Source organism: Lethenteron reissneri, chromosome 37, assembly GCF_015708825.2.
Source record: "Lethenteron reissneri isolate LAM-NWPU_2019-01 chromosome 37, ASM1570882v1, whole genome shotgun sequence".
NCBI classification, from domain to species: Eukaryota; Metazoa; Chordata; class Hyperoartia; order Petromyzontiformes; family Petromyzontidae; genus Lethenteron; species Lethenteron reissneri.
The window spans coordinates 2,867,441-2,881,666 of NC_083815.1; the positions used below are offsets into that span (position 1 = coordinate 2,867,441).

General features: G+C 49.0%; 1 protein-coding gene across 2 annotated transcripts in view; it reads right to left on the reverse strand.

Moving 5' to 3' along the window:
• Positions 1 to 14,226, reverse strand: part of LOC133351547 (phosphatidylserine synthase 2-like) — a 35,552-nt gene that overhangs the window by 9,172 nt on the left and 12,154 nt on the right. For both annotated transcript variants that reach the window (XM_061566850.1, XM_061566851.1), the window contains exons 3-9: positions 13,856 to 13,957; positions 11,218 to 11,300; positions 10,460 to 10,527; positions 8,906 to 9,040; positions 8,046 to 8,096; positions 2,410 to 2,523; positions 1,865 to 1,983 (exon numbers count right to left, since the gene is read on the reverse strand). In XM_061566850.1, coding sequence (XP_061422834.1) covers positions 1,865 to 1,983; positions 2,410 to 2,523; positions 8,046 to 8,096; positions 8,906 to 9,040; positions 10,460 to 10,527; positions 11,218 to 11,300; positions 13,856 to 13,957 — 672 coding nt within the window. The remainder of the gene's footprint in view (positions 1 to 1,864; positions 1,984 to 2,409; positions 2,524 to 8,045; positions 8,097 to 8,905; positions 9,041 to 10,459; positions 10,528 to 11,217; positions 11,301 to 13,855; positions 13,958 to 14,226) is intronic.

A 14,226-nucleotide genomic window follows, 5' to 3' on the forward strand; every position in this document is an offset into this window, starting at 1 on the left:
ACCGTCTTATTCCTGGCTAAAAATAAAGCACGTGAATGAATGAGTTAAAAGAAGCCATCTTGCCAAGAAGGGATAAGCCCCAGTTCTGCGTGTCCCCCCCCCCCGTACCCTCACGGTGCTGGCACCGCCATCCTCCCACACGAAGCCATTCACCCGCGGCCGCGCGTTCAACCGCGGCTCGCGAACAGAGGACACCTTGCACGCTGCCGAGAGGTCATCGCCGGGAGGTCATGGCGATAGCTCGCGTACGGAGCACCACGGACTGGGCCAGCTCGAATGGAGCGAATATTTCCCGCCCGTCCTTGCCGTACTCCCCTCGCTCACCTCACAAGGCTTTTGTTTATGGTAACAAGAAAGACTGCATTCCTGCAGCTGCTGGCTACCACGAGGAGGCATCGTTTTCGAGACCGCTGTTGCCAAATAACATTCGGCGACCCCGGCAGCGTTTGCTGAAAAGGCCGCGCCCTGCTGATGAATCCCCGCAGAAGGCGATGCCACCCACGTTGAGACATCATCATAATCATCATCGGCCATGCGCAATCCACTGCTGGATGAAGGCCTCCCCCAAAGCCATTGCCATCTCTGACAGCTATGTGATATGACAAAGATCCCCCGTATAGCCTGAACAGACTGTTGGGGCAAGTGTTGTTAGGGAGCACCTATGAAGGCAGGCACGGCACACGAGGGGGTGGGTGGCCAGCACCCCACCTGGCCGCCTTTGTCTCCCCCTGTGGCGACGTTTACACACCACAACAGGTACTAATTTGAGGCTTAGTCGACCTAGGGGAGGTCCAGGACGAATTCAGATAATCGTCACTGGTGTTGGCCGTGAGTGGGATTTGAACTTGGGCCGCTAATCCACCTACCACCTGCAAAGAGCCAATTTTCATCTGTCGCTCCATCTCTGTGGAAGATGTCCCTCGGAAGCGTTCCCTCCGTTGGCTGCCACTCTGTAGTTAGTCTCGAGCACCTTCTAGCAGCGTGTCCTGCCTAAATCTACTTGATTTTCTTAACAGTAATATGGAACAAAATGTTACAAGTTTGCAGGAAGTGTGGAGAGATGCATAGTTGAGATTACACCGAGAGACAAGAAGAGGAGCACGTGGATTACAAACCCACACTGGGTGAGAAGTTTTCAATGTTTGTTTTTGTTGTGTCCACAACGCGTCTCCTTATCGTCGGCTTTGCACGGCTTAGATAGGCAGCCATATGACAGCCATGACCTACGGTTCACATGGGTGATCAGAGCGGAGTGTCGAAGCCCGTCGATGATCGTTTGAGTGGAATATTGGGTTGGCAGCACTGACGCTGCGCCCGTCTCGAATGCATATAAAACCCCATGTCATGTGACCAGACATCAAAGGCCGTGTCCGTCTCAACGCGCCCCCCTCTGCCTTCCTGCACCTGTCCCCAACTTAACACGAGCACGGGGTGTCTCACTGAGCAACGAGTGTCTGGTTAACATGTGGTGAGTGTCACGTGAGTGTGAGTGGCGAGTGTGAATGGCGAGTGTCAACTGAGTGGCGAGTGTCTGGTGAGTGTCTAGTGAATGGCGAGTGCCTTGAGTTTCTGGTGAGAGTCTGACGGGTGTTTGCCTAGCGTCCGGCGAGTTTTCGGAGGACACTCGGTGGGTGTCAAGCGAGTGGCAGGTGAGTGATTAGCGAGCGAACGCCCACTTGGGTCTCAAAACAAGGCCCCCGGCGGCACAACTGGAATAAAACTGACGCGGCCCACGTTGAGATGACTTCGTGGTGCCACACCCACGGTGGGGGAGGGAATTTTCATCGACAAGGGGGGGCGCACGCTGGGCGCTCTGAGATGCGTAGCCACGGCGAAGAATCCGGGTGTGTGTGGAGGATGCCACCTGTAGGTAGGAATGCTCCAGAGGTTCTGCCAGCAGTAGGGCTTAATGGACAGCCACTCCAGGGTCTTCATGCCGCAGTAAATGCCCAGCCCGTTGCACACCAGCACGTCCATGATCCACTGGAGGGACACGCGTACACAATTGTCGGCACTGGCTCACCACGTGGCTGCACTCTAGCTTGTCTGGTTCCTCGCGCCTCCGAGTTGTTTCCTCTGTCCGCACGAGTCACCGAATACTGTGCGATGCGTTACAAGTTTAAATGATTGTGCGTGGTAGTCATCCATTCTAGCACTGAGCAGGCTCAGCGAGCTCTCAACACCTAATAAAACAAGCACATTTAGTGTGATTTTGTCAAAGGCCCAGTCATAGGCACGCAGTATCAATTCATCAAAGTTTCTTCAACGAAGCGGGTGAGAGAGCCTGCCAACCCAAGCACGCGCGTGTGCGTGTGCCATGTCGGCTTTCATAGGTGCTCGCTAACAGCACTTGCCCCAACAGTGTGTTTAGGGGGGGGATCTTCATCTTTGTGTGCGTGTGGGACGTACGTGGTCCCACCAACACTCGCTGAAGTTGGGCAGCTGGTGCTCCAGGGAGTACTCCAGGAATTCGAACATCACGCTCATGATGGTGCACATCCACCAGTCCCGGATGACCAGCGTCTGAACGGCACCGCGGAAAAATGAAAACGCGCACACACAGGGAAGGAAAGAAAGTCACGCGCACGTACGTAATTCCGTAACACTTTCCCGCATATACGTTTGTACACGATAGTAGTGAACTGCCGACGATAGGGATAGCCGAGCAGTGATAGAGAAATGTTTCAAGCCGCGTAACGGGATGACGCCATGTGGCACATGACATCAGGCATCGCGAGACGTCACGCGGAATGGCGTTGTCGAGTTTCAAACTGAGATTTAATCGCACGCCAAAGTACAATTTTAATGATATTGGGTCAATTTTACCAGAGTTCGGTAAAGTCACGTAGAAGGGAAGTAATAAAATAATAAAAATAAAACATAATAAAACAATTCTCACGACGTTTCGGCTACAACGCAAGCAGCCGTCTTCAGGTGAAGAATGAGACACTACCAAACTAGGAGCTTATATATAAGCTGCATTGGGGGTTGAAGAGCGCCTTAACAAAAAGAATGTGCATGTGAAGAGGAATTTAGCATATTCATGGAAAATGCGTAGGCGTTGGGCGGGGGGGTGTCAAAGTCATATTATGCCCATGCATTATGCAGGATCAGCAGCAACCAAGGGGGGTGCAGGGATTAGCAGTAACAAAGGAAAGGAATGTTAATGATATGTAGCTGCAGTTACTCAACAACCACGTAGAAAACTAAAGTATAAACTACATAAAAAACTAAAGTATAAACTGCATCGCACCATCAGTATACTTACTATACTCTATAATAAGCTGAGTTACTAACAGCAAGTAATACATTACAATTCTACCTCGTAAAAATTCTATAATATGCTTCCATCTAAACCTTATTCTCTTATATCACACGAGCATATACCGTACTATATACTGCCATAGATAAACCCAACATTAAATTATATACTGTATTGCTGTAAACCAACCTATATCTTATACATTTAATATAACACTATGTATTATTCTACACACCCTAATGTGTATCGAAATGGTTTATTACGTCCTTCCAATGATTGCTGAGCCAGAATCCATCTTCTCGGTTAAAATTGTCTCTGTGTTTGTATATGTGGATCGCCTCATGAACGAATCTCTCATGATAGCCAGATGGCTTGCAGAGAACCTCTGTCTTGGAGAAGTCGATATCATGTGAGCCCACTGAGTTGTAACAGTGATCTGCCACGGCTGAGGTGTTTGTCCTACCGTGTTTCAGGTCAGCTTTATGTTCACGGATGCGGTCCGAGACATGTCGTTTGGTTTCCCCAATGTAACTGCTACCACAGAGGCAACTTAGTTTGTAGACGCCAGGGTACTGTATGTCTGGAACCACATCTTTTACAGACGGTACCAGATCACGGATTTTATGTACTGTGTTGAATCGGACCTGGATCTTGTGTTTAATTAGGATTTTGGAGATCTTTTTTGTGACCCCAGCAATGTAGGGTAAGGTGATGGTCTTGAAAGGCTCCTCAACAGGATCCTTCTTGATGGTTGGAGTGATGGCTTTGCGGATTGTATAGTCGGAGTAACCATTTGCCTTAAGAGCTTGGCGTACGTGTTTAAGTTCACTGGAAATGTGTTCATGGTCGGAGATGCATTGGGCTCTATGATATAGAGTCTTGATGAGGGAATTCTTCTGGGATGGATGGTGGTGGGAATCCGGTTTTAGATAAGCATCCGTGTGGGTGGCTTTCCTGTAGACAGAGTGGCTCATTGAACCATCAGGTCTCCTTTTGATTAGGACATCCAAAAAGGGTAGCTTGCCATCATTTTCGACTTCCATGGTGAATCTGATGGCTGGGTGTATGGAATTGATGTGGTCGAGAAATTGGTCTAGAGCAGGCCGGCCATGTGGCCAGATGACAAAAGTGTCGTCTACGTACCTCTTCCATAAGGTCGGGCGTAGAGTGGCAGTCTGGATAGCGTCCGTCTCAAATTTCTCCATGAAGATGTTGGCTACAACCGGAGATAGGGGGGAGCCCATTGGGGTGCCCTCAATTTGCTTGTAGAAGGTTCCATTCCAGGTGAAGTATGTATTGGTTAAGCAGTGTTTCACCAGGGGGGGTACCCCAGCATTCAGTCCTTGATGAACCAAGTCTTCAATGATTGCGATGGTGTCAGGCACAGGTACCTTGGTGAACAAGGAAACCACATCAAAACTGACAAGCAGGTCGTCTGGGGACAGGGCAATCCCCTTGATTGTCGATACCAGGTCAGTAGAGTTTAGTACTGCAGAGGTGGTTTTTCCAGTGAAAGGCCGTAGGATTTCGGACAAAAAACGAGCCAGTTTGTAAGTGGGGGAGTTGATAGTAGAGACAATGGGACGAAGAGGTGTATCTTCTTTATGTATCTTTGGCAAGCCGTACAATCTTGGTGGTCTGGCTGCAGAAGGTTTCAACGAGAACTGTTTGGTCTGATCAATTAATGCGGTTGAAGCAGAAATGATGTTGTTGGTTTTGGAGACGAGGCTGTTGGTGGGGTCTCTTTTTATTTTTGTATAGCTGCCATCGTTTAATAGTTCTTGAATTTTGTTGTTGTATTCTATTTTGTCCATGATGACAGTGGCATTGCCTTTGTCGGCTGAGAGGATGACAATGTCATCCCTCTTTTTCATCCTCTCAGCCGACAAAGGCAATGCCACTGTCATCATGGACAAAATAGAATACAACAACAAAATTCAAGAACTATTAAACGATGGCAGCTATACAAAAATAAAAAGAGACCCCACCAACAGCCTCGTCTCCAAAACCAACAACATCATTTCTGCTTCAACCGCATTAATTGATCAGACCAAACAGTTCTCGTTGAAACCTTCTGCAGCCAGACCACCAAGATTGTACGGCTTGCCAAAGATACATAAAGAAGATACACCTCTTCGTCCCATTGTCTCTACTATCAACTCCCCCACTTACAAACTGGCTCGTTTTTTGTCCGAAATCCTACGGCCTTTCACTGGAAAAAACCACCTCTGCAGTACTAAACTCTACTGACCTGGTATCGACAATCAAGGGGATTGCCCTGTCCCCAGACGACCTGCTTGTCAGTTTTGATGTGGTTTCCTTGTTCACCAAGGTACCTGTGCCTGACACCATCGCAATCATTGAAGACTTGGTTCATCAAGGACTGAATGCTGGGGTACCCCCCCTGGTGAAACACTGCTTAACCAATACATACTTCACCTGGAATGGAACCTTCTACAAGCAAATTGAGGGCACCCCAATGGGCTCCCCCCTATCTCCGGTTGTAGCCAACATCTTCATGGAGAAATTTGAGACGGACGCTATCCAGACTGCCACTCTACGCCCGACCTTATGGAAGAGGTACGTAGACGACACTTTTGTCATCTGGCCACATGGCCGGCCTGCTCTAGACCAATTTCTCGACCACATCAATTCCATACACCCAGCCATCAGATTCACCATGGAAGTCGAAAATGATGGCAAGCTACCCTTTTTGGATGTCCTAATCAAAAGGAGACCTGATGGTTCAATGAGCCACTCTGTCTACAGGAAAGCCACCCACACGGATGCTTATCTAAAACCGGATTCCCACCACCATCCATCCCAGAAGAATTCCCTCATCAAGACTCTATATCATAGAGCCCAATGCATCTCCGACCATGAACACATTTCCAGTGAACTTAAACACGTACGCCAAGCTCTTAAGGCAAATGGTTACTCCGACTATACAATCCGCAAAGCCATCACTCCAACCATCAAGAAGGATCCTGTTGAGGAGCCTTTCAAGACCATCACCTTACCCTACATTGCTGGGGTCACAAAAAAGATCTCCAAAATCCTGATTAAACACAAGATCCAGGTCCGATTCAACACAGTACATAAAATCCGTGATCTGGTACCGTCTGTAAAAGATGTGGTTCCAGACATACAGTACCCTGGCGTCTACAAACTAAGTTGCCTCTGTGGTAGCAGTTACATTGGGGAAACCAAACGACATGTCTCGGACCGCATCCGTGAACATAAAGCTGACCTGAAACACGGTAGGACAAACACCTCAGCCGTGGCAGATCACTGTTACAACTCAGTGGGCTCACATGATATCGACTTCTCCAAGACAGAGGTTCTCTGCAAGCCATCTGGCTATCATGAGAGATTCGTTCATGAGGCGATCCACATATACAAACACAGAGACAATTTTAACCGAGAAGATGGATTCTGGCTCAGCAATCATTGGAAGGACGTAATAAACCATTTCGATACACATTAGGGTGTGTAGAATAATACATAGTGTTATATTAAATGTATAAGATATAGGTTGGTTTACAGCAATACAGTATATAATTTAATGTTGGGTTTATCTATGGCAGTATATAGTACGGTATATGCTCGTGTGATATAAGAGAATAAGGTTTAGATGGAAGCATATTATAGAATTTTTACGAGGTAGAATTGTAATGTATTACTTGCTGTTAGTAACTCAGCTTATTATAGAGTATAGTAAGTATACTGATGGTGCGATGCAGTTTATACTTTAGTTTTTTATGTAGTTTATACTTTAGTTTTCTACGTGGTTGTTGAGTAACTGCAGCTACATATCATTAACATTCCTTTCCTTTGTTACTGCTAATCCCTGCACCCCCCTTGGTTGCTGCTGATCCTGCATAATGCATGGGCATAATATGACTTTGACACCCCCCCGCCCAACGCCTACGCATTTTCCATGAATATGCTAAATTCCTCTTCACATGCACATTCTTTTTGTTAAGGCGCTCTTCAACCCCCAATGCAGCTTATATATAAGCTCCTAGTTTGGTAGTGTCTCATTCTTCACCTGAAGACGGCTGCTTGCGTTGTAGCCGAAACGTCGTGAGAATTGTTTTATTATGTTTTATTTTTATTATTTTATTACTTCCCTTCTACGTGACTTTACCGAAAGAAACAAGAAGATGAATCCCTGCAGTCACGAAAGCTTTAAATCGAAATTTACCAGAGTTATCCTAGGTAGGTTAGCATGTCAGCAGGTCCAATGTGAACATGCAGTAGTGGGGCTACTTTAGCAACAAACATCCCCCCGTGTAGCCTTAATAGTCTGTTGGGGCAACTGCTGTTAGCGAGCAGCACCTATGAAGGCCGGCAGGGCACACGACGGGTTGAGTGGCCAACACCACGCCCGGCCGCCTTTGTCTCTCCAGTGGCGATGTCTACACACCGCAACAGGTACCCATTTTGAGACTAAGTCGACCTAGGGGAGGCTCAGGACCGGTTCAGATAATTGTCACTTGTATTGGTGGCTGTGGGTGGGAATTGAACTTGGGTTACTGGGTTCGTAGAATAAGCAGAGTAATCGTGACCTTTGTGGTACAGACAGATGGACAGAGCGAATACATAAACACTTTTAACTTTGGTTTTGAAACGTTAAACACACAACCATTTCCTCTCCGTACTCCCCTCGACCCACCTCGGCTAACCAAGCAGATTCTTTCATTACTCGTGTGACAAGAACAATTCAAACAAATAAACATGGATCGTGTTTCAAGATAATATTTTAAAAAACCTGTTTTACCTTGGCAAACCAGCCAAGACAATGAGCCAGAACGAAGCAGTCAAATTTATCCTGAAAAAGAGCAGCAAACACACACACAGACACATGCGGTTTTTACTAAATGACAGTTGACTTGTGAGGACATGGAAAGGGGTGGAGACGGTCCGGAGTATGTGGTGGTGGTGGTGTCGAGGTTTTTTTTTGCGAGCATATAACGTGGGGGCAAAAGACGCAGGCATCAATAACTGGGTGGGGTCTCCCCTTGGCTGCCTGTGCCGCTGCCAAAACTGGCTCTCGGAACCATGGGGGGCATCGACAACGCACTGAAACCCCACAGGCTCAACACAAACATCCACAGCACAAAGAGGGGCACGGATTCCCGTGGAGACCCATTGAGAAACTGGAGATGTTAACTACCTCGCCTGGTATGCAGGAGGTCGTGGGTTCGATCCCGAACTTGACGCCAGCTGAATATTTGGAGTATGCATGTTCTTCCCATGGTCACGTGGATTTTCCCCAGGTTCTCCGGTTTTTCCCTCCACATTTAGAAAGATGCGTTTAAGAGTATTTGGCTGCAATAAATATCCACGCGATAAGCCACTTAGTTGAGCTATCATCGCTTCTGAAAAAGAGCTATAACAGCTCAGTGGGCCTTACCTGGTAAAATATGAATAGTTTAGATTAGTTGTATTACCACTGAATTCTAAGAATCCTAAAAGCCTTGATGGGGGAGCATTGGCATTGTTGGGGGGGGGGGGCATCCGGAGGGGGGAGGCATTTATGGGGAATCATGAATCATTGCATTGGGGGTTATTGCTGAGAGGATGGATGGGGGGGGGCAGCATTGAGGGGGGGGGGCGGGGCGGTGGTAGGGGAAGTACCCAGACGTTGTGGAAGGGGTTTCCGGGGCGGCCGTGGTCGTATATGAGGCAGTTCCCTCCGTAGTCCCTCTCGGGCAGCGGGACGCCCAGGCTGGGGTCAATGAACTTCATGAATTGACGGCCGTCGTCCGCCGTCTGTTGAGCATAGGAGAAATCCATTCACACGCACGCTCGCGCGCTTACGTGGAGGGGTTGCAACAATTGCAAAACAACCGGATGAGATCCGTCATCGTCAACACTGATTTTGAATAGGCATGAACAAATGCGACGCGTGTGAACGGCCCCTTTGGTTAATCCACTGCTAGGCGAGGGCCTTGCCGCACGTCGCGTGGCAGCGTGAGGTGTGATCTGACCACATTTCACTGATTTCGATTTAAAGCTTTCGTGACTGCATGGATTCATATTCTTGGTTCTTTTGGTAAAGTCACGTAGAAGGGAAATGATAAAATAATACAAATAAAACATAAGACGCTGTCTTTCCGACAGCCCTGTTCTTCACCTGAGGACGGCTGCTTGCATTGTAGCCGAAATGTCGTGAGAATTTTATCCTATTATGTTTAAATTTTATTATTTTATTATTTCCCTTCTACGTGACTTTACCGAAAGAACCAATAATATACATTTCACTGCTCAGCTCATACGAGCAAAAACCACGGGAAAATATATCGCCGGACTTTGTCAGATCTCAGAAGCCGGGTTGGCACTTACTGCTTGGATGGGAAAGTGCCCGGCATTACCCAGTATTGTAGAGTTACCAATCAGTTGCCAGTAATTCAAGCCGTAACACCCGCGCCTGTCCCGTGATCCCTGTCAGTGAGCCTTCCACACTTCACAAGATAGCCTCAAAGTGCATCTAGCCTGGGCACGAGTGGGTGTGGTGGCGTCAGGGCCACTTAGTGGCGAATGGCGGCTGTGTCTTTGTGTACACCTATGTGTCCATGTGTATATTTCTAAGTTGGTGTGTATGTACCAGCGTATATTTGTCTTTGTATGCATGTACCCAAGCGTATGCATCTGTGTGTCTCTGTACAAATGTGTTTGCGTACTCATGTGTATGTGTGTGTCTTTGTCATCTCAGTCAGTCAACCCATGGCACCTGTGTCTGTCCCGTGACCTCCTGCCAGTGGGTGTTTGATACTTCACGTGACCTAAAGTGCACATAGCCTGGCACAAGCGCCGTGGTGACGACACCGCCACTTCGTGGTGAATGGCAGTTGTTGTTGTCTTTGTATAGCCGTAGTGCAGTGGTTAGTGCACCGCACTACGAACCTGACGAACCAAGATCGATTCCCACTCAGGGCCAACATCAGTGACGATTATCTGAATCGGTCCTGGGCCTCCCTTAGGTCGACTCAGCCTCAAATGAGTACCTGGTGCGGTGTGTAACCATCGCCACTGGGGAGAAAAAGGTGGCCGGGTGTGGTGCTGGCCATCCATCCCTTCGTGTGCTGTTCCATCCATCATAGGTGCTCGCTAACAGCACTTCCCCCAAAAGTCTGTTGAGGCTATACTCGGGGGATCTTGGTGTTTTTGTTTTGCGTGTGTTGGCATCACCTGAAAGAGGATGAAGATGAGCCCCAGTTCGTAGAGCACGCTCGCGCAGAGCCAAAAGCGCCAGTACGCTGCACGGGTCCAAGCAGAGTAGGCGTCACGTTACAGGCAGCGTTTATCAATGCACAAAGTATGTACGTTGAACTTCTTTCGCACAGTGCGTAGCCAACCGTGCCATAACAGACTTTCGGGGAAAGTTCTGTTAGCGAGCACCTACGATGGTCGGAACGGCACACGAGGGGGGGTGGGCGGCCAGAACCACGCCCCGCCTCCTTTGTCTTCCGACTCGTGATGTTTACACACCGCACCAGCTACTCATTTGAGGCTGAGTCGACCTATCGGAGGCCCAGGATCGGTTTAGATAATCGTCACCGGTGTTGGCCGTGTGCGGGAATCAAACTCAAGTTGCCGGATTCGTAGTGCAGCGCACTCACTGCTAAACTGCCGCTCCCCACTCACAGATGTAACTCAAAGCCGCACGCACAAACACACGCAGATTAATTCTGCACCAGCTCAACAAGAGCTGAAAGTTGCCTTTTATTTAAATGGACAAGCAGGAAAACAAATACAATGGCTTGTGCTCGTGCCAAGTCACACTCAATCTGCCAAACTCATCTATTTATCCGAATCATATTCGTGATCTAGTCATAGCACTTTGCCAATATACTTACATATATGTGTGCGCTTGTGTAAGTGTGTGCGCTTGTGTAAGTGTGTGCGCGTGTGTGCGTGCGTGCGTCCGCGTGTGTGTCAGGGCTCACCCGGGTGTGGCCGCGTGAAGGGCCCATCCTTCGCCTGCGTCACACCGAAGCAGAGAAACACCAGGAGGCTGGCGATAAAGCCTCTGCGGGATTCATTCACAGTCATCATCATTACCATCATTATTATTACTGCTACCACCGCTATTCATGTGAGCACTCACACCATCGTTATTATGCATAATACATGACCATTTATAGGCATCTTTTGATCATGAATAATTAAAGTTAATAACACGGATTTGTGGCATGTGTACGAACTCTATGGATTTTCTCTTTGCGTGTTTGTACAGATCCCTAGGGGTGTAACGAGGCATCGGTTCACGTAGATTTATGTCGATTTTAAAGCTCACAGTGTACGTGTGTGGACCCTTTGTCAATCCACTGCTGGCTGACGGCCTCCATGGTGCCGTGCGGGTCGGGAAAGTCGTCTGACCATAATTCACCCCACCGGTGAGTGCAGCTTGGTGAAGTGGGAGGGAGGGAGAGGTACCAGGACCAGTCCAGATATCATTCGGGACCATTCCAGATATCATTCACGACTGGTGGTTCGCCATAGCCGGGAATCAAACTCAGAAAGCCAAGTTCAACTGTCACAACTCCACTCGCAGACAGGCCCAGCGGGACAAGAATTGAAACCTGCTCATGCGGCTAGGACGCTGTGTATGCGAAATGTCAAATAATATCATCATTTCACAAGTGAAACTAATTCTCCAGCTTCTAACTGGACACCCAGTCGCAATCTGCTCGCCATCGCTTGACTACGCGAGAGGCACACTTGCATTAAAAGACACAAAGATTCCCCACAGCCTTAACAGACTGTTGGGGCAAGTAACGCTAGCGTGCACCTATGAAGGCCGGCACGGTGCACGAGAGGGTGGGTGTCCAACACCTTGCCCGCCCGCCCGCCTTCATCTCCCGAGTGCCGACGCACAAACACCAAACCACGTACTCATACTCTTCGGTTTTTCGGTAAAGTCACGTAGGTAAAAAATAAATAATAAAGATTATAGAAATAATAACAGAATTGAAATAATTATTTTTATTTCTATTATTATTCTCTAAGAGTATGAATCCTTTCAGTCACGAAAGCTTCAAATCTAGAACCAAACCATGTACTCGTTTATGGCCGAGTCAACTTAGGGGAGACCTAGGACCGGTTCCGATGTGTGCCACTGTTATTGGCCAAGAGCGTGATTAGAACTTCTGCCGGCGGGTTTGTAGCGAGGCGCGCTAACCACTCCGCCACCGCTCCCCCTTCCGCATCAACACACGTGCGTGCAGCCATAGCATTCACGCTGGCACGAGAACATTTGCCCAATTCATGAGATTATTCTGCCCAATTCCCTGCAATTTATCCCACGCTGAAAGCTCCTTTCAGAAACCCCTGCTAAATGCCCACCCGTGGATAATTTGAGAGACTATTGCAGCCTCCCACGTGTGTAAGGCGTCGCGATGGGGGAAGGGATCGAGAGCTCAGCGCAAGGGCCTGTACGTGCGCGCACGCTTTCGTTGACCTTTGCCCACTACTCATTTTCCTTGCGCCGATTTTGGAGGCCTCCGTGCGGCGTCAATAAATAACCCCGCGGAGTTATAAAACGCTCGCCGTTAATTGTAAACGTTATACGGGCGCTCAAAACCCGCTACCTAGAGGTCTTGCCGACAACTCGCCCCCCCTCGTTAAAAACCGGGCAAGGGGTTTGGCTCGGCCGTGCCGTGGTATGCAGTGAGCTCAGCCGGTTCATACTCCGTCAAGCAATCAATCAGAGTGTGTTGGTCGCATACACGTGGAGTCGTTTGAGGATTGGCAGAGAGGTTAAGTTTTGCTCGACGGCACCGAAATCATTTACGTCACGTCCTGGTGTGCGATTGGCTATGTATGCTGTGTGGATATCGTGGCTGTGTGTGTTTATCTATGGTTTGTTGTTGTTTATGGTACACGGTTGGGCACAGCATGTGGTTGGATATGGGATGATGTTGTCAATGGATAATTGTGTACTGTGTGTGTTGTCCATGGCCTGTGTGGTGGTGTGTGGCTGTGTGTAGTTAACCATGTTGTGTGAAAGTAGAGTGAAGTGTGCGGTTGTGTGGTGTGTAGTTTGGTTTGAAGTTGCCTGCCTCTATAGGTGTATGTGTGCTTGTGTGTGGTTGTCTGTAGAGTGTCGTGTGTGGTTGTTAGTGGTGCATTGCCATCTGTAGAGTGTAGTGTGTGATTGTACAAGGATGTGCGTACTGATGTGTGGTTGTATGTGTGTGTGGTTGTGTGGTTGAGTACAGTTATGTGGTTGTGCATTGCGGTGACGCAGTGCAATGGTGCGGTGTGGTGGTGTGCTGGTGCGGTGCGATGGTGCGGTGCAGCGTGGTGGTGCGGTGTGGTGGTACGATGCGGTGGTGCGGTGCGGTGGTCTGGTGGTGCAGTGTGGTGGTGCAGTGCGGTAGTGCGGTGGTGCAGCGTGGTGGTGCAGCGTGGTGGTGCGGTGTGGTGGTGCGGTGTGGTGGTGCGGTGCAGTAGTGCAGTGCGGTGGTGCAGCGTGGTAGTGTGGTGCGATGGTGCGGTGCGGTAGTGCGGTGCGATGGTGCAGCGTGGTGGTGCAGCGTGGTGGTGCAGCGTGGTGGTGCGGTGCGGCTGCCGTGCGCGCACCTCTTCTGGTTGTACGCCGAGTCCGTGGGCGTCTCCTCGACGAGGGTGACGTGCACGAGGACGCAGATGAGGACGAAGAGGACGGTGATCGTGTGCGCACGCCTGCACCACCACATCGCCACGTCACATCGTCCGTTCACTCACATCGTCGCATCTCCCACATTGCCCACGGTGTCCCGGTACTAACCCCCCCACCCTCCCGTGTGCGATGGGTTTTCTGCATGCATCTGCGGTTGCTTTCCACATTGAGCCAAAGCACTCATCCAAAGAACTGGCCAAACATCCCAATGCAAGACCCTCTTGAGAAAAGAGTCATAATGTGAAGATTCTCCTGGGTAATCAAGGTGCCCAAAACTTTGAGATGCCAAACG